This window comes from Orcinus orca, chromosome 11 (assembly GCF_937001465.1).
Source record: "Orcinus orca chromosome 11, mOrcOrc1.1, whole genome shotgun sequence".
Classification (NCBI taxonomy): Eukaryota; Metazoa; Chordata; class Mammalia; order Artiodactyla; family Delphinidae; genus Orcinus; species Orcinus orca.
In genome coordinates, this window is record NC_064569.1 from 82,107,400 (window position 1) to 82,127,989 (window position 20,590).

Consider the following 20,590-nt stretch of genomic DNA (forward strand, 5'->3'; position numbering starts at 1 on the left):
TTAAATGTGGAAGTTAAATGTGAGGAAGATGGGCTTAGAGAAGTGATTTGCACAGATTTCCTGACTTCGGATTCACTTTCCATCACAATGTCCTGTATCTTTTAGAGGAGTTACCAAGACAAACCGAACAGACAATGAAAATAAAAAGAAAGCAACCATAAAGATACCCTGCTGCCAAACTTTCAGCAAATGTCTTAGAGAAATATTAAGTGGTGTGTGTGTGTATTTGAATGAGAATGTGTACATACTTCAAATAGTGGTATAAGTGGTATTCAAATGTTTAGTTACATAGTATGTATGTAAGAAAAAATAAAAGACATGTTAACTACTGGCTCATCAAACAAGATCCATGTGACACAATTTACTTATTCTTAAGGTTCTGTAGAGAAGTGTACATATTTTGATATTAGGGCTCAACAAATCCAATTTAAAACCAGAACTCCACTTGAAATTTGGCTAAATGAAATGGTATGGAAAATTGCCCTTTAGTTTTTGTTTCTTTCTTTTTTTTTTTTAATAATTTTTGGCTGCATTGGGTCCTTGTTGCTATGCGGGCTTTCTCTAGTTGTGGCGAGTGGGGGCTACGCTTCATTGCGGTGCATGAGCTTCTCATTGTGGTGGCTTCTCTTGTTGCAGAGCACAGGCTCTAGGTGTGCGGGCTCAGTAGTTGTGGCACGCGGGCTTAGTAGCTCTGTGGCATGTGGGATCTTCCCGGACCAGGGCTTGAACCCATGTCCCCTGCATTGGCAGGCGGATTCTTAACCACGGCACCACTAGGGAAGTCCTGCCCTTTAGTTTTAAATAGAAACACTATAAAACATAGGTTGATTTGAACAACAGGTCCTGTGAAAATGAATCTATAGCAGTCATGGGCAGCAAAGGGTTCTGGGATAGACATCAGTAAAAAATGGAGCAACCACTCTTGGGCATCAGGTTCAATGACCACTTAAATGTCAACTTTTGGATGACCATCTTCACCTGCTTAACCCAGAAGGTAAGCTCTGTGAGAGCAGGACCCCAGTGCTTAGGATGGAGTCTGGTGCAGAGAAAGTGTTTAACAGTATTTGTTGAATTGACTTCTCAAATCTGTATCTCTTTCACAAACTAATTTAACCAGCTTCAGACCTAACTTTCCAACCATCTTCTGAACACCTCAACCTGCATGTTCCTCTCACATTTCAAAGTGAACACAACCCCACACCAAAATGCATTATTCTTCCCCCACAGTTGTTTTCCCTGTGCTCCTTAGAGCAGCATCGCTGTCACATGATACCAAGTCCAGATAAATCAGCCTCTTGAATATCTCCAGACACCTCTTTCTCACCCTCCCTTCTGAGCTAGTTTATGTAATTATCATCTTTTAATTTTTAGAATTGCTGCCAGTCTTACTCCTTTCTTCAAAAATCCTCAAAAATGAATTTTTTTTCTTTTCCTGAAACACAAATCAATCACAATTGCCTGCAAGAAAGGATCTAAATTCCTTAGTACCTATGAGGGTTTTCATCTGTGCCTACTCCTCCAGCCTGATCTACCTCCGAATCCCAAACTTTAATCATTCAGAACTACTATTCCCAGAACAACTGCTCTCACATCCCTGGAGGCTTGTTTTTCTCTCCGCCTAGAAAGCACTCCTTACTCCAAATTATCCTCTCTCTTGGCAATTCTTATTCGTCCTTCAAAATTCAAGCCCTTTCAAACCTCTGACCATCACCCTACAAGATTGTTAGGTGTTCCATCTTTTCGCAGACTTCCACTGGTTTCCACTGAGTCATTACCACGCTGCTGGGCACTTGAAGGCAGGGGCTGTCGTTTTCACTTTTGTCTCTTCAGCAAGCAACAGTACCTCCTCATTGTTTTTGATAGGTGAATGAAGGAATAAATGCTGGGGAACATCATTCCAGGCAATTCCACTCTTTACAGATGGGAAACTGAGGCCCAGAAAGGCAACATGATGTGACAAAATAAAACTAAGAAGAGGGGAAAGGCCTGGCCTTCCAGGCTTTCGGCACCGATTTTGCCCCCATAATAAGCCACAATTAGTGATCACGGACCTACCTCTTGTTACATTCAAGACCAGTCTCCATACTTCAACTCTGGGAGCTAGTACGCAGCTCTCATTGCGTTGAGGTTACTCCTTCTCCTCCCCTCCCCCAGACCCTGCTCCGGTGTTTCCTCAAGGAAAAGCCAACATCCTCTTTCCGCTTTCAGTTGTGGCCTGCAGCTACAGGATTTCTCTCCATCCCTCTCCCCACACCCCTCACAGGACTCCCATTCCTGCAGGGTGACAGTTTGTATCCGGAAACCTAGCGCCCTCAGTACAGCCAGATCGCGGGTGGATTTAGAATTGGGAGGGGCTCTTAACAGAACAGGATAAAACTCAGAGCAACTCTACCGCGCACTATTCCGGGATGCTTGGAGAAGTTGATTCACCTCTCCTGCTAATCGGGACAAAAAGGGTTTGTTGCTGTCGCTGAGGGGCCAGATGAGAGGAGGTACTCTGTGACCAAGCCATTTTCTGTGAGAAGAGGAGCTTAGCCCCCCAGAGTTGTGAGACGCCAGGCGGAGGAAGGCGAGGCGCCCCTCGACTCAGAAGCCCGCGGGTCTGCGGCTTCCCGGCGGCTTGGGGGCGGGGCCTCCAGCCAAGCCCCCTCTCCGCCTTCTGATTGGTTCCTTCGAAACAGGCGGCGGCGAACCGCTGCGAAGCTCGAGGCAGAGGCGGCGGCTGCGGCGGCGGTTGGGCAGGGGCGTGCCGGCCAGGCACAGATTGAGCGAAATGTCGCCCCACAGGGAGCAGTGAGCCTCCTGCGTCTGGGCGGGTGAGTACTTCCCTGTTTGCCTTCTCTTTCCTCGCGAACTCTTACTTGCCTTCTCGGCTGCCGCGTCTCAGCTTGCGCTCGAGGAGCCCCCAGCGCTCCGCGCAGGGGAAGCGGTGGTTCGGTTGGGGCCCCGAGCTGCGGGATCCAAGACGCTGTCCGATTGGCCCGCTGCGGGAGTCCTGTGCTCTGATTGGTCCCCGGGGCCGTCAAGGTGAAGTTATGCCTGCCTTCCCATGCCCACCCGGGTGCGGTGCGAGGGGCCACAGGTGTGCTGGGGCGGGGGACGGCAGGTGTGGGTGTGCTAGGTTAGGGGAGAGGTAGCGACCCGCTGTCGCTCTGCTTTAGACTCCAAGGAGGGATGAGAGCCTGAAGCTAGTTTAGGCTCTCCAGGGGCACCTTCATTTCCAAGCACCTAGCACATATAGGGTCGCTTGATTCCTTAGTGCCTCCCTCAGCAAGAAGTGATGAAGTCACTGACGTTGGAAGGAGAATGACACACAGTCATTTTGCACTCTGGCAGAGTTTACAGTTTCTTCCCTATTTGTTCCCTCCAGTCGTTGCAAGGCCCATGTCGCCGAATAACTGGAGGCTCTGTTCGATGCTTTCCCCACCCACACGTCTCGGTTTGAAAGGCTGCGTTACGGGGAGGTTTGTAGATTGCCTTGGAAGTAGGAGGAAAGTTTTGGAGGGAGTGCTTGACCATGCAGTCATTCCTGGTTCCTAACTTTTCGAACCACGGGATTGAGTCTTATGGATTTAGAGTGCTTTGTGGTACGTCTGGTGAAGTTGAGTCGCTATCAAGTGAAGAGATTTTTTTTTTTTTTTTTTGCAGGCCCTGTCTAGGTCAGAGTTTGGGTTTTGCTTCGTTTGTGTGGAGAGTGCTCATACCTACTCTCTCAGAAGATAAGCAGTTTGTGAACTGCTGTCTGATTACCTCACTTGGGACTTAAATAATTAGGAATTGGAATTCTCACCACCTCAGATTCCCTTTGGGAGGAGATTGGAATGGATTTGAATGAAAAAGTGGAAACTGGTGATAGTCATCTGGTGTAGAATCCTGATACATGTTACCTGTCTGACTCATCTCTTTCAAAAACTCATTAAAAACCCCACAGATTTTGAATAGTGGGTGTCTCTGCTATTTTTATATTAATGAATTATAAGTAATATTTCTTTTAATGTAGCAGAGTTTCTAAACATGGGGGCTCTGAAATCACACTTTACTGTGTGTGTGACCTTAGGCAAGTTACTTAATCTTTCTAAGTCTAAGTTTCATACTGTGCAAACGAAGGTTGATAATAAATAGTTCCTACCTTATTGATGTGAAGGTTGTTGTGAAGATCAAGTGAAATAATCCATAGTACAGTGCCTGACACATAGCTTGTATTATTTCTATGCTGTTTAATTTGGATTAAAAGTTTCAAGCTATCCCCAAAGGGCAGGCAGAGAGGAGCAGAAGGTGAAGGCAGTGCCAGAGGTCATGGTAGCTGTCATTCGTTGATTAAGTTAGTCCATGTAAAGCACTTAAAATTATTTCTGGCACATACTAAACACTCACTACTGCTTATAATGCATTATTACCTAGAATGTGTCAGGTACTGTTCTAGGTGCTTTACTTATATTATTGTTAAACCTCTTAATAATCCTGCAGTCTCCTTGGTGTTTTCTCCATGTCATAGATTAAACTGAAGCTCAGAGAAAGGAATTAAGCTACTAAGGTCCACCCAGAATTCAGTCTAGACTGTCTCCAGTGTCCAGCCTCTTTTTTTTTTTAATCACACTACTCTTGCATTTATATTCCCAGCTATAAGCAACTTCTCTGCGGAGTTGTTTGTATGGCCCAGGTTCATTTCTGCTGTGGGTATCAGTTTATTTTGAATACTTCATTAAAAAATAGAAGTAACTTGTGATGGTAAATCAAAGTGTGTGATAAGGGAATAATGTCAACAGTATACCTGCTAATATACTAAAAAACTAAATGAGTCCAGTGATGTTTGGATGATTGGTCAGTTCAGAAGTAATGTTTCCTAATTTATATTTTCCCATTTAGTTTTTGCTCATTTACTGTACTTTTTACTAAGCAGCACTCTTTTTTTTCTTTCCTGTCAATCTCAATTTAAGTTTGGAGATAAGAATGAAAGTGCAGTTATTTCAATAAGTTTTTTCAATCTGGCTGTTGATGAGGAAAGTAAGGGATTAAGATTAATGTGTATTGTTATGTTTTGCTTTCTTACAGTAACATGGCTGTGTATGTATGTCTATGTATGTGTGTTTTACTTTCTTCCTATTATTCTTTGCTTCCTATACTTTGATATCAGATATACCTTTACATCCTTAATGAACCATGCAGTGTACATAGAATTTGAGAGACTAGGAAACTTGAGTCTGTCAGTCTGTTGTCTCATTTTGAATTTCCCTATTTTAGTTGAAATGTAACTGCCATAGAGAAATGCCTAAGAAGTAATGTTTATACGATGCAGGCAATAATTATAATTGTATCTCTTTAGTGTTTCTCCTTCTAAAAACTCATAAAGTTTTATCATGTTATTACGTTGTTACAGAGTAGGTGGTTTTAACAGAATGTTGCCATGTATTTCATAAGTGAATTACTAATGTACAAAGACCTAGAATGTATGAAATGTAGCAGAGACATTAAATGCAGTTTTGTTTTTGCTGCTGAAAGTGTCATGGGGATTTACAGTATTAAAACCATCAGTCATATATTAGATATTGCTGAAGTGCTGATAGAGACTTCTGCCTACTCTCACAAAACATAAACTTTTTTGTAAGAAAGTATAAGCTATGGTGAAGGACTCACTTTATATGGAATTTTAAACATTATGACTTGTGTTTTCCCTTGATGGATGACTTGTTAATATTTTTGATCCCCAAAATAAAATTGGCTCTTGGGGCTTCCCTGGTGGCGCAGTGGTTGAGAGTCCGCCTGCTGATGCAGGGGACACGGGTTCGTGCCCCAGTCCGGGAAGATCCCACATGCCGCGAAGCGGCTAGGCCCGTGAGCCATGGCCGCTGAGCCTGCGCGTCCGGAGCCTGTGCTCCGCAACAGGAGAGGCCACAACAGTGAGAGGCCCGCGTACCACACACACACACACACACAAATTGGCTCTTGAAAAAAATTATTTAACTTTGTTCAAGAGTTTTTCTTTTTCACACACACACACAGTTTAGAAAACACTGTGATCCCGGTAATACTTAAATACTGTACTGCAGATTGCTTTTGGTTGCATGACATATAATAGACATCTTTTCATATCAGTACATACAGCTCTTATTCTTTTTTTTAATGTTGTTTTTACATTTCTTTGTTACTGTATATGTATGTTTTCCAGAGTCTTTTAGTCTATCATATATAAAGGCAAATGGATTTTAAGTTTTTAAAAAATTTTTTGTATCCCACAAAATTTTATGACAAACTAATAATTCTATCTAATACAAAATTAAATTCTTCAGGTTGGATCTCTGCCAAACATTGCAAAAGGAAATTTTCAAATAAAAAAGTAAAGACTCCCAACAAATGAAGAGCCTTTATATTTTGCAGATAACATGTGATGTTTTATTACGGAGTAAGAATCTTATTTCTTCCTCTTAAAAATCTTCATCTGCTTTGGAAGCTACCTTTACCTTAAAGGAATATACCACAGATTTATTTCATTATTGTTTCATATTTCCTTTAGTAATAAATACAACACTTATTGTTTAGGAGTAATTCCAGGGCTAAATTTAGCACTGAGTTCTACATACAAGTGGAAGAGATGGAGAAGGTTACCCCCTTACGAATCTTATTTTTTTTAAGTATAGAGTACAGCAAAATAGAAGCCTATATTGCTATACAACTTAAACAGGGGAGGAGGTTCACGGAGGCTTTTTAGAGCAGTTGAATCTGAAGGGTAGGTAGGAGTGAGTCTGAAAGAGGGGAGGAAGGGGAGCGTTCCATGTAGATGGATCGCAGAGATGAGAGAGCAGCGTGCTCCACGGGCCAAAAGAAGTTCAACATGGCTGGAGTGTAAGGGTCAGAGGTGGGCGAGGGGATCCTATAAGGCTTTGATGGCTTCCTTAAGGACTTTAGGCTTTTTCCTGAAGGCAGTGGAGAGCCATTAAGGGTTTTTATTTGTTTATTATTTCTGGCTGCGTTGGGTCTTCGTTGCTGTACGCAGGCTTTCTCTAGTTGCGATGAGCAGGGCTACTCTTCTTTGGGGTGCGTGGGCTTCTCATTGTGGTGGTTTCTCTTGTTGTGGAGCACGGGCTCTAGGCACGCGGGCTTCAGTAGTTGTGGCTCACAGGCTCTAGAGTGCAGGCTCAGCAGTTGTGGCACACGGGCTTAGTTGCTCCGTGGCATGTGGGATCTTCCCGGACCAGGGCTTGAACCTGTGTTCCCTGCATTGGCAGGCGGATTCTTAACCACTGCACCACCAGGGAAGCCCCCATTAAGGGTTTTAAGCAGGGAAGTAGTAACATCCTTATATGGGAGTTTGTGAAGGCTCACTCTGGCTGCAGTATAGGAACAGGTTGGAGGCATGAAAGAGTAGAGAGAGAGCGACTGGTTGGAGGCTGTTTCAGTAAACCTGGAAAAGGATGGTGGTGGCTTGAACTAAAGGAGTGGCCTTGGGTATTGAAGAGAAAATGTAAAGGTAGAAACAACGAGATACGGCCACTGATTGTTCTGGCTGAGGTAGGTTTGGAGCTGGGGCAGAGCTGTGAGAGAGGAAGGAGTCCGCATGACCTGGAACTTGGTGAGTGTGGGTGCTGTTCCCTGAGACAGTAAACGCTAGGAGCCTTTGTAAATATTTAAATGAATGAGTGAATGAATGATCTCCGATGTACAAAGGCAGGGCCATTGTTGATGACGATAGCACACACACAGCACTCACAATGGCTTTTACCTGTAAATTTTGCATCTTTTTTTTTTTTTTTTAAGTGTACTATATACAGCTGGTGCCCTTTACTCGTTGCTTCAATGCATTGGCCTTGCTACATCTTCTAACCATGTTTGGATACGTATCGCTTTCTCTAGGTCAAATGTCTTGACCCTTTGGGAATATCTTCCTTTCTTCGCTTAAGATGTGTATTAGTTTCCTATTACTGCTAGAACAAATAACCACAAACTTGGTCGTTTAAAACAACATAAATGTATTTTACAGTTGGGAGGTCAAAATTCTGAAATGAGCTAAAAAAAAGAAAAAGACGTTAGTAGGGCTGCATCCATTTTAAGGGTTGGGGGTGGGGGGAGGTAGCTCTTTTCTTCCCCTTTTCCAGCCTCTAGCAGGCACCTGCGTTTCCTGGCTGCTTCCTCTCCAAGCCGGCAGTGTAACAGCTCCAGCCTCTCTCTTTCTCTGCCTCTTGTGTCATGACATCTCTTTCTCTCTCTCTGCTTCTCTTGGCACATCCCCTTCTCTGGCTGTGACCTTTCTGCATCCCTCTTATAAGAACTCTGGTGATTACATTGGGCTCACCAGGATAATCTCCCATCTCCTTAGGCCCTTAATTTACTCAATCGCCAAGATCCATTTTGCCCACGAAGGCAGTATATTCACAGGTTTTGGGGTTTAGTACATAGACATCTTTGGGGACCATTACGTGGTCTACCACAATGGAATTAATTTAAAGCCGTAATAAAAATGTACCCGTCCAGTAGGGCAACCGCATGAATTCCTGAGTAGCACATTGCTCCCGGAGTCCTTGTGCACTGGCACAGCTGTTCTGTCCCGTTCATTTGGACCCTCTGCCAAATACACCAGTTTTAGTCATTTTTTTCATAGTGATTCCTCTGGTATATCAGGCAGCTCACTTAACCTGCTGGTACCTTGACTAGTAACCACTTCACATATTTCACCTTGGACATGTTTGGTGAGAGGCAAAATTATTTATTGGGTCACGTAATAAATAAAAGTGAAAAATAATAAATAATACCCAAAAAAAGTCTCCTGTCAGACATGTGTCTGCTGTATGGCTATTTCCAAGCTTTGCTGTCACATTTCACCTACCTGGTTTTTCCTAGAGATGTTCACATATCTCCCACCAGAAGTGTTTCCTAAACTTTCAGCTTGAATACTTCTCTCAACACTACTTCCGACAGCAATCCAGGAACTTAAAATATACTTGGTCAAGCAATGTACAGAAACAACGAAAAAATAGTATAAAGCACTGTAAGGACAGGTAGTTGGGAGAAATGCTATGTGAATTCAAGAGCTACAGATATAGGCAGAATTAATTCAGGCCAATCAGGAAGGGCTCCTGGGAGGAGGTAAATCAGAAGAGTTGTAAACCTGGATTAGTCGAGGTAAGGACTCTATCTCCTTTGCTGACTCTTTCTCTCGTGTCTAAATGTTGGTTTTTTTCAGGACTTGTTCCTAGATCCTTGTCACTGCTTTCTCCATTTCTTTCTCGGATGATCTCATTCTTTCCAGTGGTTTTATCCCCCAAGGATTGCTGGCAATTTCTATCTCCTCCTGAACTTTCTTCTTAGCTCTAGATTAGTATTTCCAACTGCCAACCTGACATTTCCGCTTGAATGTCTTTGAAGCCTTCTCAAATTAGACATGACCAAAACATAGCACTTTTGCCCTGTCTCTGCTGGGTTCCCCGCTTCAGTCTGTTCAGACTCCCATCATCTTCATCGCAGCAAACGCTGCAACTCTCCATTTGCTCAACTGCTTAAGCCAGAAACCCAAGAGCTGTTCCTGACGCTTCACTGTGCCCTTACCTCCCTCGCCTTCACCCTCCATCTCTAACCATTATCAAGTCTTGATTCTAACTCCAAAATAGATGTCAGACCCATCCACTTTTCTCCGGTGGATACTTTGTCAGCATCCCTGCCCAGGCACCATCACTGGTCACTGAACTGCTGCAGTGGATCCCCTCCTTTTCCCCTTGCAGGCTGCTCTCCAACTCACTTCCTGTGTGCTCAGTTTCCTTTGCTCTCACTGTTTCTACCCCTCTATGCTTCTCCTTCTCTCAGTGTTTCCACTAATTCTTTCCCCCACATCTCTATCCACCTCTCCTTCTGTTTTCTTCCCCCTTTCTCTGTTAAACCCATCAGTATTTCACTCCCATGTTTCTGTCTCCCCCTCAGGGAGCTCTGTTAAACTATGAAATACATTATGTCTCTCCCTTGGTTAAAACTCTTCCATGGCTTCCCACTGCAATTAGAATAAAATCTACTTTCCTCAGTATGGCGTCACGTGGTGGGGCTACTGCCTGACTTTCCAACCCTATCCTAAGCCGCACGTGCTCCACGCTTCAGCCATACTGGCTTCTTTCAGTTCTCGGAATGCGCCAAACTCTCTCTCCTTCTGTACAGTCTTTGCAAAAATTATTCTCTATGCATAGAACTCTTCCCTGTCTCTCTCCCTGGCTAATTGCCACCATTCTTCAAGTTCATGTTTTTCCTCCAGCAAAACCATTTCTAAATCACTCAATCAAAGTCTTAAAGTAGGCCCCTGCTGTCTCTCTCTCTGTTTTTTCTTTCAAAACAATTACCATGATTTAACCTTGTGTATTCACTACATACACAAATGAATGTAGTAGCTCCATGAGAGCATCACGTCTGTTATGTTCATCACTGCGTCTGTTGCCTGTGGTGCCCAGTTTAATAAAGGGTGTGAATAAATGATTGTTTAATAAATGAAGGAGTGGACCCTGCTTGGACAAACATATAGCTTGAACAGTGATAGAGCCACAGAAATGAGTGAAACCAATAGAGTGGACGGTGAGGAGAAAGCCTGAATGGAGCAAAGGGCCTATGTGTGACACAATCCTTAAGCCTTATTCTAGCAAGAGACTTCTATGTTACACATTCGTATTTGAGTATGGATGTTGGTATTAAAGTTTTTATGTTCACTTACAACCGTATTTATTTTTATGTTAGTAAAAGAAGCTTTCCAAATTACACTTAATGATTTCTCATATTAGCTTTCCAAATTACACTTAATGATTTCTCATATTAGCTTTGTTTTCTTACCTCTTTTTAATTTGATGAATTATGTTAAATGAACTATAATTATGTCCTATCGTAGTATCATCATAACAACTCATTTGTTAAGTGCTAGCTATGTATCAGGTACTTTATTTGTATCACCTTATTTAATCTTTACAACAAGCATACACGAGAGGTGGTGGTACCCCATTTAGCAGATGGGTCTGCTACTTTCAGCTACCCCAGTGGTGCCTTTATGGTGATTCATTTTAGTATACATTAAAAAATATGAAATATGTTTGGTATGGATACAGCATTTCTATTTTTTCTTCTAGGCACTTAGGAAATATTTAACTCAGAATTTTAAAGCTGAGAAAGTTGTTTTTTATTCCCCTGAACAAATCAGGATATCTTCTTTAACTATTTTTCTAAATGAAAGATTAAAAATGATGAAATGTTTTTTTTGACACACAGAAGGGCGTATAGACCAGTATAATAATACCTGTGTTCTCACTGCTTATCTTGAACTGAAATCTTACTGGTACAGTTGAAAGGCCTCTGTGCATTCCATCCTAATCTCATCTCCGTCCCCTCCTCAGCAGTAACCACTGCGCCAGCTTGGGCATTTACCGCATCCCTGCAGCTTATGTGTCTTGGCAGTAATCTGTCGGCTGGTGCCGAATGTATATGTGTTGCAGTGGCAGTTAATGTTACTATTTTTCTGAGGAAACTTACTTTATTTCTTTGCCATTCTTTTCCAAGTCAGCCCCCAATTTGTACCAGGATTGAGACATACCACCTTGTGCTCTCCCCACCACATTTTATAATGTGAGTGAGGAATTAAAATATACTCAGTTTCAGAGCCTACAGCTGTGGAACAAAGGAGCCGCTCCACGGGCTGGCATTTTTTTCCTATCATGATCTGAAGTCAAACTAATCTTGAGGACCTCATGGCTGAAACTGTTTCTAAGTGGGCCAGGCCCAAATTCTGTTTAAGTTTCAGGTGGATAAGTGCACTCTGTGCTTCTAACATTTTCTCCAGATTTAAAAAATTAAGTATAGTATTCACTCGTGATCTCTGCGTAAGCTGTTTGTCTTAAGGCAGGGTTAGCGAATAGTTTGGACTTGGTCATTTGAGAGCTCTTTTTTTTTTGCCCAAATCCGAGGGAAAAGACTTCCTCAAGATGGCACAGAATTAAAGTAGTCTTCTCCAAAAAGACAGACGAAAACAGAAACCAAAAAAAGCCAATAAATTGCTAATCAAGGTGCAGATCCAGAAATGAAGAGTTGCTGATTCGGCATAATTGGTTTATGTGGGGAAAAAAAATGTAGAGACTGAGACTTTTAGGGAAAGATAGATAAGAGGAAAGCAGGTAATAAACTGAGTAAGAAGCAAGAATTGGGATTGTGATGCAGATTGGGGACTGGGCTAACGGTAGACAAGAATGAGACAAAAATGATTTGGAAAGAGAATAGTGAATGACTAGAAAGTATGAATAACTGGCTCTTAGGATCTGGAGCACAGTAAATACTCAGGAGTTAATGATGATTCACTGATACAATCTCATCGGTTTATAAAAGTTTTCCAATAAAAGCATATCTTTGTGTACCTGATAGTTTTTCACATATGAAGATATATTATAACTTATCTGAGTACCATTTATTAAATAACTTCTTTTTAAAGGTAATCCAGATGGTTAATTTTGTTATCTTTAAAGTAGTTCTTTCTATTTCATAAGAATGATGTGGGGGAAGATGTGTATATATATATATATATATTAGACTCTCTGCTAAAGTTCAGTGATTGAAGGTTGTGCACAAATTCTTCATTTCTTCCATAAAACTAATTTTGAATTTTCCATAAAAACTGCAACTACTAAGCATCCTTGTGATAGCTTCTTTGTGACTGTGTCACTGTTCTTGATTTGCACACGCCTTATAATTCAGGCCTTCTTTTGTTTGGGGTTGGCAGTTCCAGCTGTTCAAGCTCTTGTCTGATTATGTGGGACTCCTTATTTTAATGGGAGCAGCTTCTTTGCTGTATTTTTTAAAAATGGTCTCGGAAGCTTCTTACTGTGGATCTTTGTTGGGGACAAAGGATTATTTATGCTAAAGGAAAACGTATTCCCCACTGAGTTAGCTCGTGGGAAGCATAACAAACTCATTAGTAATGCCCAATTGTACTTTGGCCTTTTGCTAGGGTAGAGAGAAGGGAAAATGACATCAAGGACATTCTGCTGTCCTTTGCCTTCTTGCAAAGACAATGTGATGTGTAACATCAGACTTTTCAGTTAGGTTTAGCTCCAGTTCAGCTTTGGTACTGGAAGAAATGTTCCTGAGAGGAAAGTGGGATGTGTAGTTGGCACATCTACACATCTGAGGTATGTTTGGTATAACTTAGGGGAGAAAGTAACTTTTCCTTGGAAATTGATAGCCTTATAAGCCATTTTCTATTTTTTCTTAGAATATTTTAATGGTGGTTTACAATAAAAAATAGACTAGTATGTTATGCTGCTATAAGCAATCTAAAATCCTAGGTTTTATATAGTCTGTTCTGAGTGTTTTCAAACTCTTCACTTTCTTTCTGAAAATACATTAAAGAATTGTATTAATCTAACTTAAAGTTGTGTTTTTTTTTCTTGTATGTTTCAAGAATAGTCCTTTAGAGTTCAAATTGCTTTTTCTTTTTTGGTCTTTAGCACCTCATGGAGAAAATAACTTATGGAAAATTATTAAGGAAAGGCATTGAGTATTGTTTCATAGTTAAAATTGATATTTTTCTTTATTACCTTGTCATCTGGTGGAAGAAGCTTATGGTTAAACTTGAGAATTTATACAAAGTTCGGATGCACTTATCTCTTTGTAAAGATCAGATGAGAGATACTTGACTTTCAGTATCAGTTGTTGTGATATTTGTATTTACATTATATTTACAGTGTGTTTACAGGGGAAAATTCTGGGGCAGTTTTAAGGTAAGCTAAGTTTTATTGTTAGTTTTATTTTACTAGTCAGATGCTTCAAGAATTACTTTGATATTAGTGCCAGAAACTACATATTAAAGTGTGTTTCAGATTTTCCTCTTTCAAATGAGGAGTACTTTTATGAAGTAAGAAACGAGGAGTATGATTGCCTTCTCCTATGGTCAAATTATTCCAAATAGAAAAGTATTAGGTTTTCAGTCAGATAGGAGAGTAAAGCAGATTCCTTGTAATTTGAGGGTTTGGGGGAGTAGGAAAGCTACCATTGTCTGCATATTAATGTTTTGTTTTATTTTCATAGCAGCAGTATCATTTCAGCATAGATGACCATGCTGCCTGCAATTCAAGTAAGTGGTTTTCTTGGGAAAATATATATTTAAGTTAATGAGACTAATATAATAAGATTACAATAGTTAGAAAAAAACTAAAATTATCACAAAAATTTTCTATTTTACTGTTTTTTTAAGCATCAAATTTAATAACAGGAATACTATATTTTCACTTTCTAGTTCTGAAAAGACTTTAATATTAAGCTTTCATTTATACTGCATATTTGTAAGAATCAAAAATATCTTAGGATTGGTGGGTTCATCGTATTTGTACTACTCTGGGAAAAGAATTGGAATAGTTTGTGATTTTCTTCTCATTACAATTTAGTATATGTTTGTAGTTAAAAGAGCTTTCAGTGAAAACAAATATAAATTCTTACTTTTAGATAATTGTACATGTGCCCTGTAATGCCTGTAAATAATGTGTCATTAAAACTTAAAATTTAGAGTGGTTTTTTTGGTTAGTTTTTTGGTGAGGGGAAGCAAGATGGAGGTAATAAGACAAACCAGAATGATCTTACATTTGAATGATTTCCAGAGTTGGTATTTATTCTTAGATCCTTTAAAAGTTTTCTTTCTTTTGGCATAAATAGAACATGACTGAATTTTAACTTAAAGATAAAAATCACCTTGAAGGTCTACCTAGGAAGATGTAAGCAGCTGATAATAAAATTTGCCTTTGAAAGTGAGAATTTTAGAGTCAGTCCGATTTTGTGCCTGATTTTTGTTCTGCCACTCTGCTTGTGAGATCCTGGCAAGTTATTTTACCTCTCTGAGTCCCCGCTCCCTTGCCTCTGAGGTGAGGATAACAGCATGTATTTTTCAGGGTAGTTGTGAGGAATCAATGAGATAACATGAGCCAAGTGCCTCCTGGAATGTGTTGTTACCTAGTAGGCACTTCAGAACTTTGGTTGTATCATTGGTACAACGAAATTATCCGGATGTAAAGCTGGAGATTATAACTGTGTCATGAAAGTTTTTTTTTTTAATTAAGAAAGAAGGCTTATCAAGATAGCAGTGTGTGATAGCCTAGAGAAGATAACTTACTTATAAAATGGTTAAGAACAATTCTGAATGGGATGCTGCTTTCTCCCTCCTACGCTGTGCAGCTATATCCTCCTACTCTACTAATAAAGAGTTCTTTTGTACTGTTTTCCTTTGGGGACTTGGGAGTCCATGGCAGTCTCCCAAAAGGTCTTACTCTTCCCCTTTGGGGTCTTCTCTAATCCACATTGAGTATGCTCAGAACTCCTTACTTCTCAAAACCACTTTTTATCTGATTACTTCTATTCATCTCTTTTTATCCAAGTCTCAGAAATGTCATCAGTTTCATGTTGATTATATTTTCTCTATTCCTTATAAAGTGCTTTTTATCATTGCCACATTGACCATGTTTTTCTCATTTCTCTCCTAACGGCCATTAATACTTTCTTAAATTGGTGATATTTTTCATAGTGTTGTCTTATAGTTCCACGAACCCGTCTCTGACCTAGATTCCACAGATCTGTCCCTATTGATTCTTCTCCAGGAGTACCCTTGACATCCCTCATGGAAGTTTTTGCTTCTCTCCCTGGTGAATGTGAGAACTTCCTCGGCACCTCTTTGCTAATTAGGCTTCGTTTTTCATAAGTGCCTTGCAGAGAGGAGACACCCAGTAGATAGCTGGTTTCTTATTCATTTAATCCATGAAGGTCTTCCTTGCCCCTTTTTTATGTCCCTGATTCTGATTAGTAAATAAACTTACAGTCTAAAAATCAATGAACTAGATAGTTCCTAATCTCTTTTGGGTCACAGACCCTTTCCAGAATCTAACAGAAACTATGAACTCTCTCTCTCTGAGAAAAGGCCCATTTGTACGTAGGCCTAAATTTCTGTCTAAATGTAAGTTAAGTTTATATACTGATTCAAGTTCTTCTGTAGACTGCCTATGGTTAGGAATCTCTGCAATGTGACAGCTTTCAGCATGATTGAGAACAATCTTTATACATGCAGGTTTTGTTATTAACATCTAGCTTTTAACAACATTAATATGCTACTGACTAGCCCAGGTTTTTATAGTTTTCTGCTTGTAATAATAGGAAAATCCAAGTACTCTTCTCCCTAATGTGGCAAGAACTTAGAATGACTTTTGTTAATTTTAGCTTCTCCATTTTCATACATGATATTTTCAGAACCACCTTCGTAGATAATGTACATGTTTCCTTGACAAACATTTGCATCTTCTCTGCCTTTTGTCAGCTCAGCCAAATGGTTAAAGGACAAATAACATTCTGTTGACTGTAAAATACCACTTATTGTAAGATGCATCTTGATTTTGATGGTACAAAGAGTCATTTGCTAGTATCTGTTCCTCAAGTATTCAACTAATACTTTTGACTGCCTATCATGAGGTAGGTCTTATACTGAGTCCTGGGATTACAGAAGCAAGACATTCTTATGAAGGGAAGATTTAGATATTATATCTTTGCTATACTCCCTTTGAAGTAATTCTAAGAGAATTTGGGGAAATAACATCTTGTTTTTTTCCAAAAACTTTATGGGATCCTCATGTATTTAGGAGTTCATTCCCCAAATCTCTACCCTCAGTTTCTGAAATAATGCCCCTCGAATAACAATGTTTCTCTTAGTATTTGGGTATTTTTATTAAGTTTTGCTACTCCTGCTTGCCTCTTGTGGTATATATTCATTGTCTTCCTTTGCCTGTGAGATTTTTAAAGAACGTGTTTATTTCTCATCATAGGAGATTGGAAGCAGCTCTTTTTTTCCCTCTATGTTTGTCTGGGTTAACAATGGTGTTGTTACGGCTTTTGATTTGGTATAGTAACACTTGCCTCCAATAAACCTCAGTAAGTTTAATATATTTGGGGGGGAAATTATCTACATTGAAAAATCAAGACAGAACTAGGTTCACTTGGTATTACCTATACTTATGCCTCTTTTTAAAAAACTTTTTAAAATTTTATTTTAAAGCAATCACAAACTTGCAAAGTGGTTGTTAAGTGTAGAGCAGAGATATTTGTTTGCTGAACCATTTGAGAGTAGGTTGCAAATCTAATGTCCCGTTACCTCTGTTACTTTAGTGCATTTATCGTGTGCAAGGACTCCCTCCTATACAGCCACAATGAAATCATCAGAATCAGGATATTAGTGTTGGTACAGAACTACTATCTAATACTCAGACCACATTCAACTATTTGTCAGTTGTCCCAATAATGACCAGTTCAGAATCACCTGTTGGCGTTTAGTTGTCGTGCCCCTTAGTCTTTATTAGTATTTGCTTTCTTTAATGACCTTGACACTTTTGAGTATTACAGACCAATTATTTTGTAGAATGTCCCTCAATTTAGATTTGCCTGATGTTTTCTCATGATTAGATTCAGGTTATGCATCTTGGCAGGACTATTACAGAGGGATGTGTTGTCTCCTATCCTGTCAGGTGCATATGATTTTGATTTATCCCGTTGTTGATCATGTTCATCTGTGTCACTCGGTTAAGTTGCTGCCTGGGTTAAGTTGCTGCCTGATGAGTTTCTCTACTGTGAAATTACTCTTTTTTTCTCTTTGTAGTAGGTATTTCTGGGGAAGTACTTTGAAAGTATATGGAAATCTCATTCCTCATCAAAATTCCAGTTTATTCATTTATTTATATCTATGTGGACTCAGAGTTGTCCATTTTATTCAGTGTGTCATAATCCACTTATATCATTATTTTCATGCTCAAGTTCTTCTCGATTTAGCCAGCAGAAGTCCCTTCAAGCTGACTTCTGTGTCCTTTTGCATGTCCCTATCATTCTTTGAGCGCTTCTTTGCTTTCTGGTAAAACTTACTCGATTCCAACACCATGGGGTTCATTCTAGTTTTCTCAGTCCACAGTTGTACCTCTTTTCTTTGGCAGTGAGAAACCTGGCTCCCATTTGATAAATCCCCGTGTATGTAACCCATCTCTCTTTGTTGCTGCCACCCCTCCCTGAGCTGATGCCCTTCTCAGCTCAGTTGGGCTCTGACACCCTGCACTGGGATGTTCCCCCGTTGTCCCCAGTGGACACCCTCTTTATCCTGCTCAGGGTCTGATGCTGCACAGGGCCGTTGCCATGCGTGGATGCCCTGTCACCTCACTCAAGCTCTGACCCTCCATTTCAAGCTGCCCTCCTATGAGAACCCCTTTATCACTTCACTTGGGCTCTGATACCCCTTCCTGAGTTGAGATTTGACACTGTTTTTTCTCTAACTAATCTTATATTAAAAGTATATCTAAAAAAAAAAAAAAAAAAGTATATCTAGTTGTATTTCAAAATTTTGCAAGTGTTGGTTTGATAGCATGTTTCTGTCAGTTTTTATTGTAAACCAGGGATTGACCAGGTAGTAAACATTTTTAGCTTAGTGAGTAAGTAGGCAGAATCAAAGCTATTATGTAGGTACTTACATAACTACTATTTTAAAATGTAAAAACCATTCTTAGCTTGTGGGCCATGCAAAATCAAGTGACAGACCACATTATTTAGAATTTTTTTTTTACATAACACTGTTATTATGATTTAAAGTTTATAAAATGCCAACTGTGCATTCATTCATTTATCCATTATTCAACAAATATTGTTAGGCCCAATGCTAGATTCTACAAAGATGTAGCTTATAAGGCAGGTATTATTAATTCATTTTACAACCAAGATGCTGATACTCTGGTCAAGTAACTTGTTAAACTTATGCAGCTAAGAAGTGAAAGAAAAAAAATATTTGTTGACTTTCATCCCCTCAGTTTGATGGTAGAACCCATTCATTAATTAGGGATTCACTTACATTTATCACAGAACTGAATACGGAAAGTGTCTCAAGTATCTAGGCTAATAGTTTGCTTCTAGTTTATTAACTTTCTGTGAGCTGCTGCAGCTCTGTATATTAAATATGGTCTGTAATTCATTATTTAAATATAAATGTTAGGCATGCTGACTTTTAACAGGGTTGCGTCCATTCAGTTGGTTGGTGTTTTCTCTAGGTGTGGTTTGGAGAAGACCTGCCTCTAAGTCCACGGAGTCCTCTGACCCCCAGACATGGGCCAGGTTTGGCTGACGTTTGTCAGTATGATGAGTGGATAGCTGTGAGGCACGAAGCTACCCTGTTGCCCATGCAGGAAGATCTGTCGATCTGGCTCTCTGGTTTATTAGGTAAGGCTTGCAAAGATGCTCAAAACTGTAATCTCTTATTCAGTAAATGTTTATTGAGAATCTTACTCTTTGTCAAGGAATGATAGTTCCAGAGGCTGGGGATCCTCTAGTGAAGGAAATATTTGATGTCCTTTTTCTCACCAAGCTTACATTCTGGTTGGGAAGATACTCTGATTCACCCTGACTCTCGGGGCTTGAATAGTAAGCAAGTTTGAGGCTTCATGGAAGAGGTCAGTAGTAAGAGCTGTGAATAATCAACATTTTAATTGTTAATGTTAAAAAAAATTTTAAGTGAATAGGTCTAATTTGGGAGTCTGTATTTTATTGATTTCTTTTTTCTCCTTAAACTTGTGTAAGGCATGAGATTCTGGGTGGAATATATGCTGTCGTTAAAATGATTCCTGTTTCTGAGGCTTCTAGGGGCAGAGGTATATGAAACCTAGGAGGAAATGTCAGCCTGGAGAATGCATGGCATCATATTTCTTTACTCAGTTAGAGGGACATGAGTGCTCTGAACTTTCTCCCTAGAAAAAAATTCTCTTTTAAATAACAGAATTTCATGTAGCATTGTAAGGTTTTCGTGAGGAGGAATATATACGTATAAAGCTCATCTATGGTCTTTGAAGAGAATTAAAAACGCACTAAACACTCACTCTTATATCAGTTTGAAGATTTGGATAATTTCTTAAAAGTTTATTATGTAATAATGCTTCCAAATAAGGGATTTTAGAGGTGAAAAGTTGGTATTTTCTGAGTGCTTGTTACATTGTTATCTTTAATTTTTAAATTGCAACAAAGACCATCTTACTTATAGAGAATCTTTCTTGTGCAAGCAGTTGTAATGTGCAGTGAATCAAAACTTAACCTTAATAGTGGATCTTGAAATATAAGACACTTTGGTGTTTTTCAGTGAAATAAAGTAGATGTCATTTATTTTTCCTGTGCTTCTACACCACAGATATTTTTGTTTCAGTTGACTTTCTCTTAATTTGATATTATCTGCCGTTTTAACTGTACCTTCTAAGAGTGAATGCTCGGAGTCTGATCTAATATTTGCCTAGTGTTTCAGCTATAATCCGATTACATTTAATTAAACTTTAACCATATTGTTTGAATTTACTGTTTCTAGAAGGCTCTTAGCTTTGAAATATGTTTTTAGGTATTGAAGTTAAGGCAGAAAGGTTATTGGAAGAACTTGATAATGGAGTACTGTTATGCCAACTGATTGATGTTCTTCAAAACACGGTGAAAACATGCAACTCTGAAGAACCAGTGGTAAGAAAATGTTTGACAGTAGTGATTTAATACCTTGGTACATATTGATTTGCTTATGTACATTTCTTATCATCTCTACAAGGTTGTAAACTTCCAA

General features: G+C 39.7%; 1 protein-coding gene across 4 annotated transcripts in view; it reads left to right on the top strand.

The window, feature by feature from the left end:
* The first annotated feature begins 2,460 nt into the window (after positions 1-2,460).
* The window catches only part of GAS2L3 (growth arrest specific 2 like 3), a 41,098-nt gene continuing 22,968 nt past the window's right edge, over positions 2,461-20,590 (top strand). Inside the window, exons 1-4 of one of the 4 annotated variants that reach the window (XM_033427649.2) lie at positions 2,461-2,816; positions 14,029-14,074; positions 19,050-19,218; positions 20,378-20,493. In XM_033427649.2, the coding sequence (XP_033283540.1) occupies positions 14,051-14,074; positions 19,050-19,218; positions 20,378-20,493 (309 nt within the window). In that variant the 5' untranslated portion in view covers positions 2,461-2,816; positions 14,029-14,050. The remainder of the gene's footprint in view (positions 2,817-14,028; positions 14,075-19,049; positions 19,219-20,377; positions 20,494-20,590) is intronic. The other 3 variants (XM_033427647.2, XM_004269483.3, XM_033427650.2) reach the window with 3 other exon arrangements.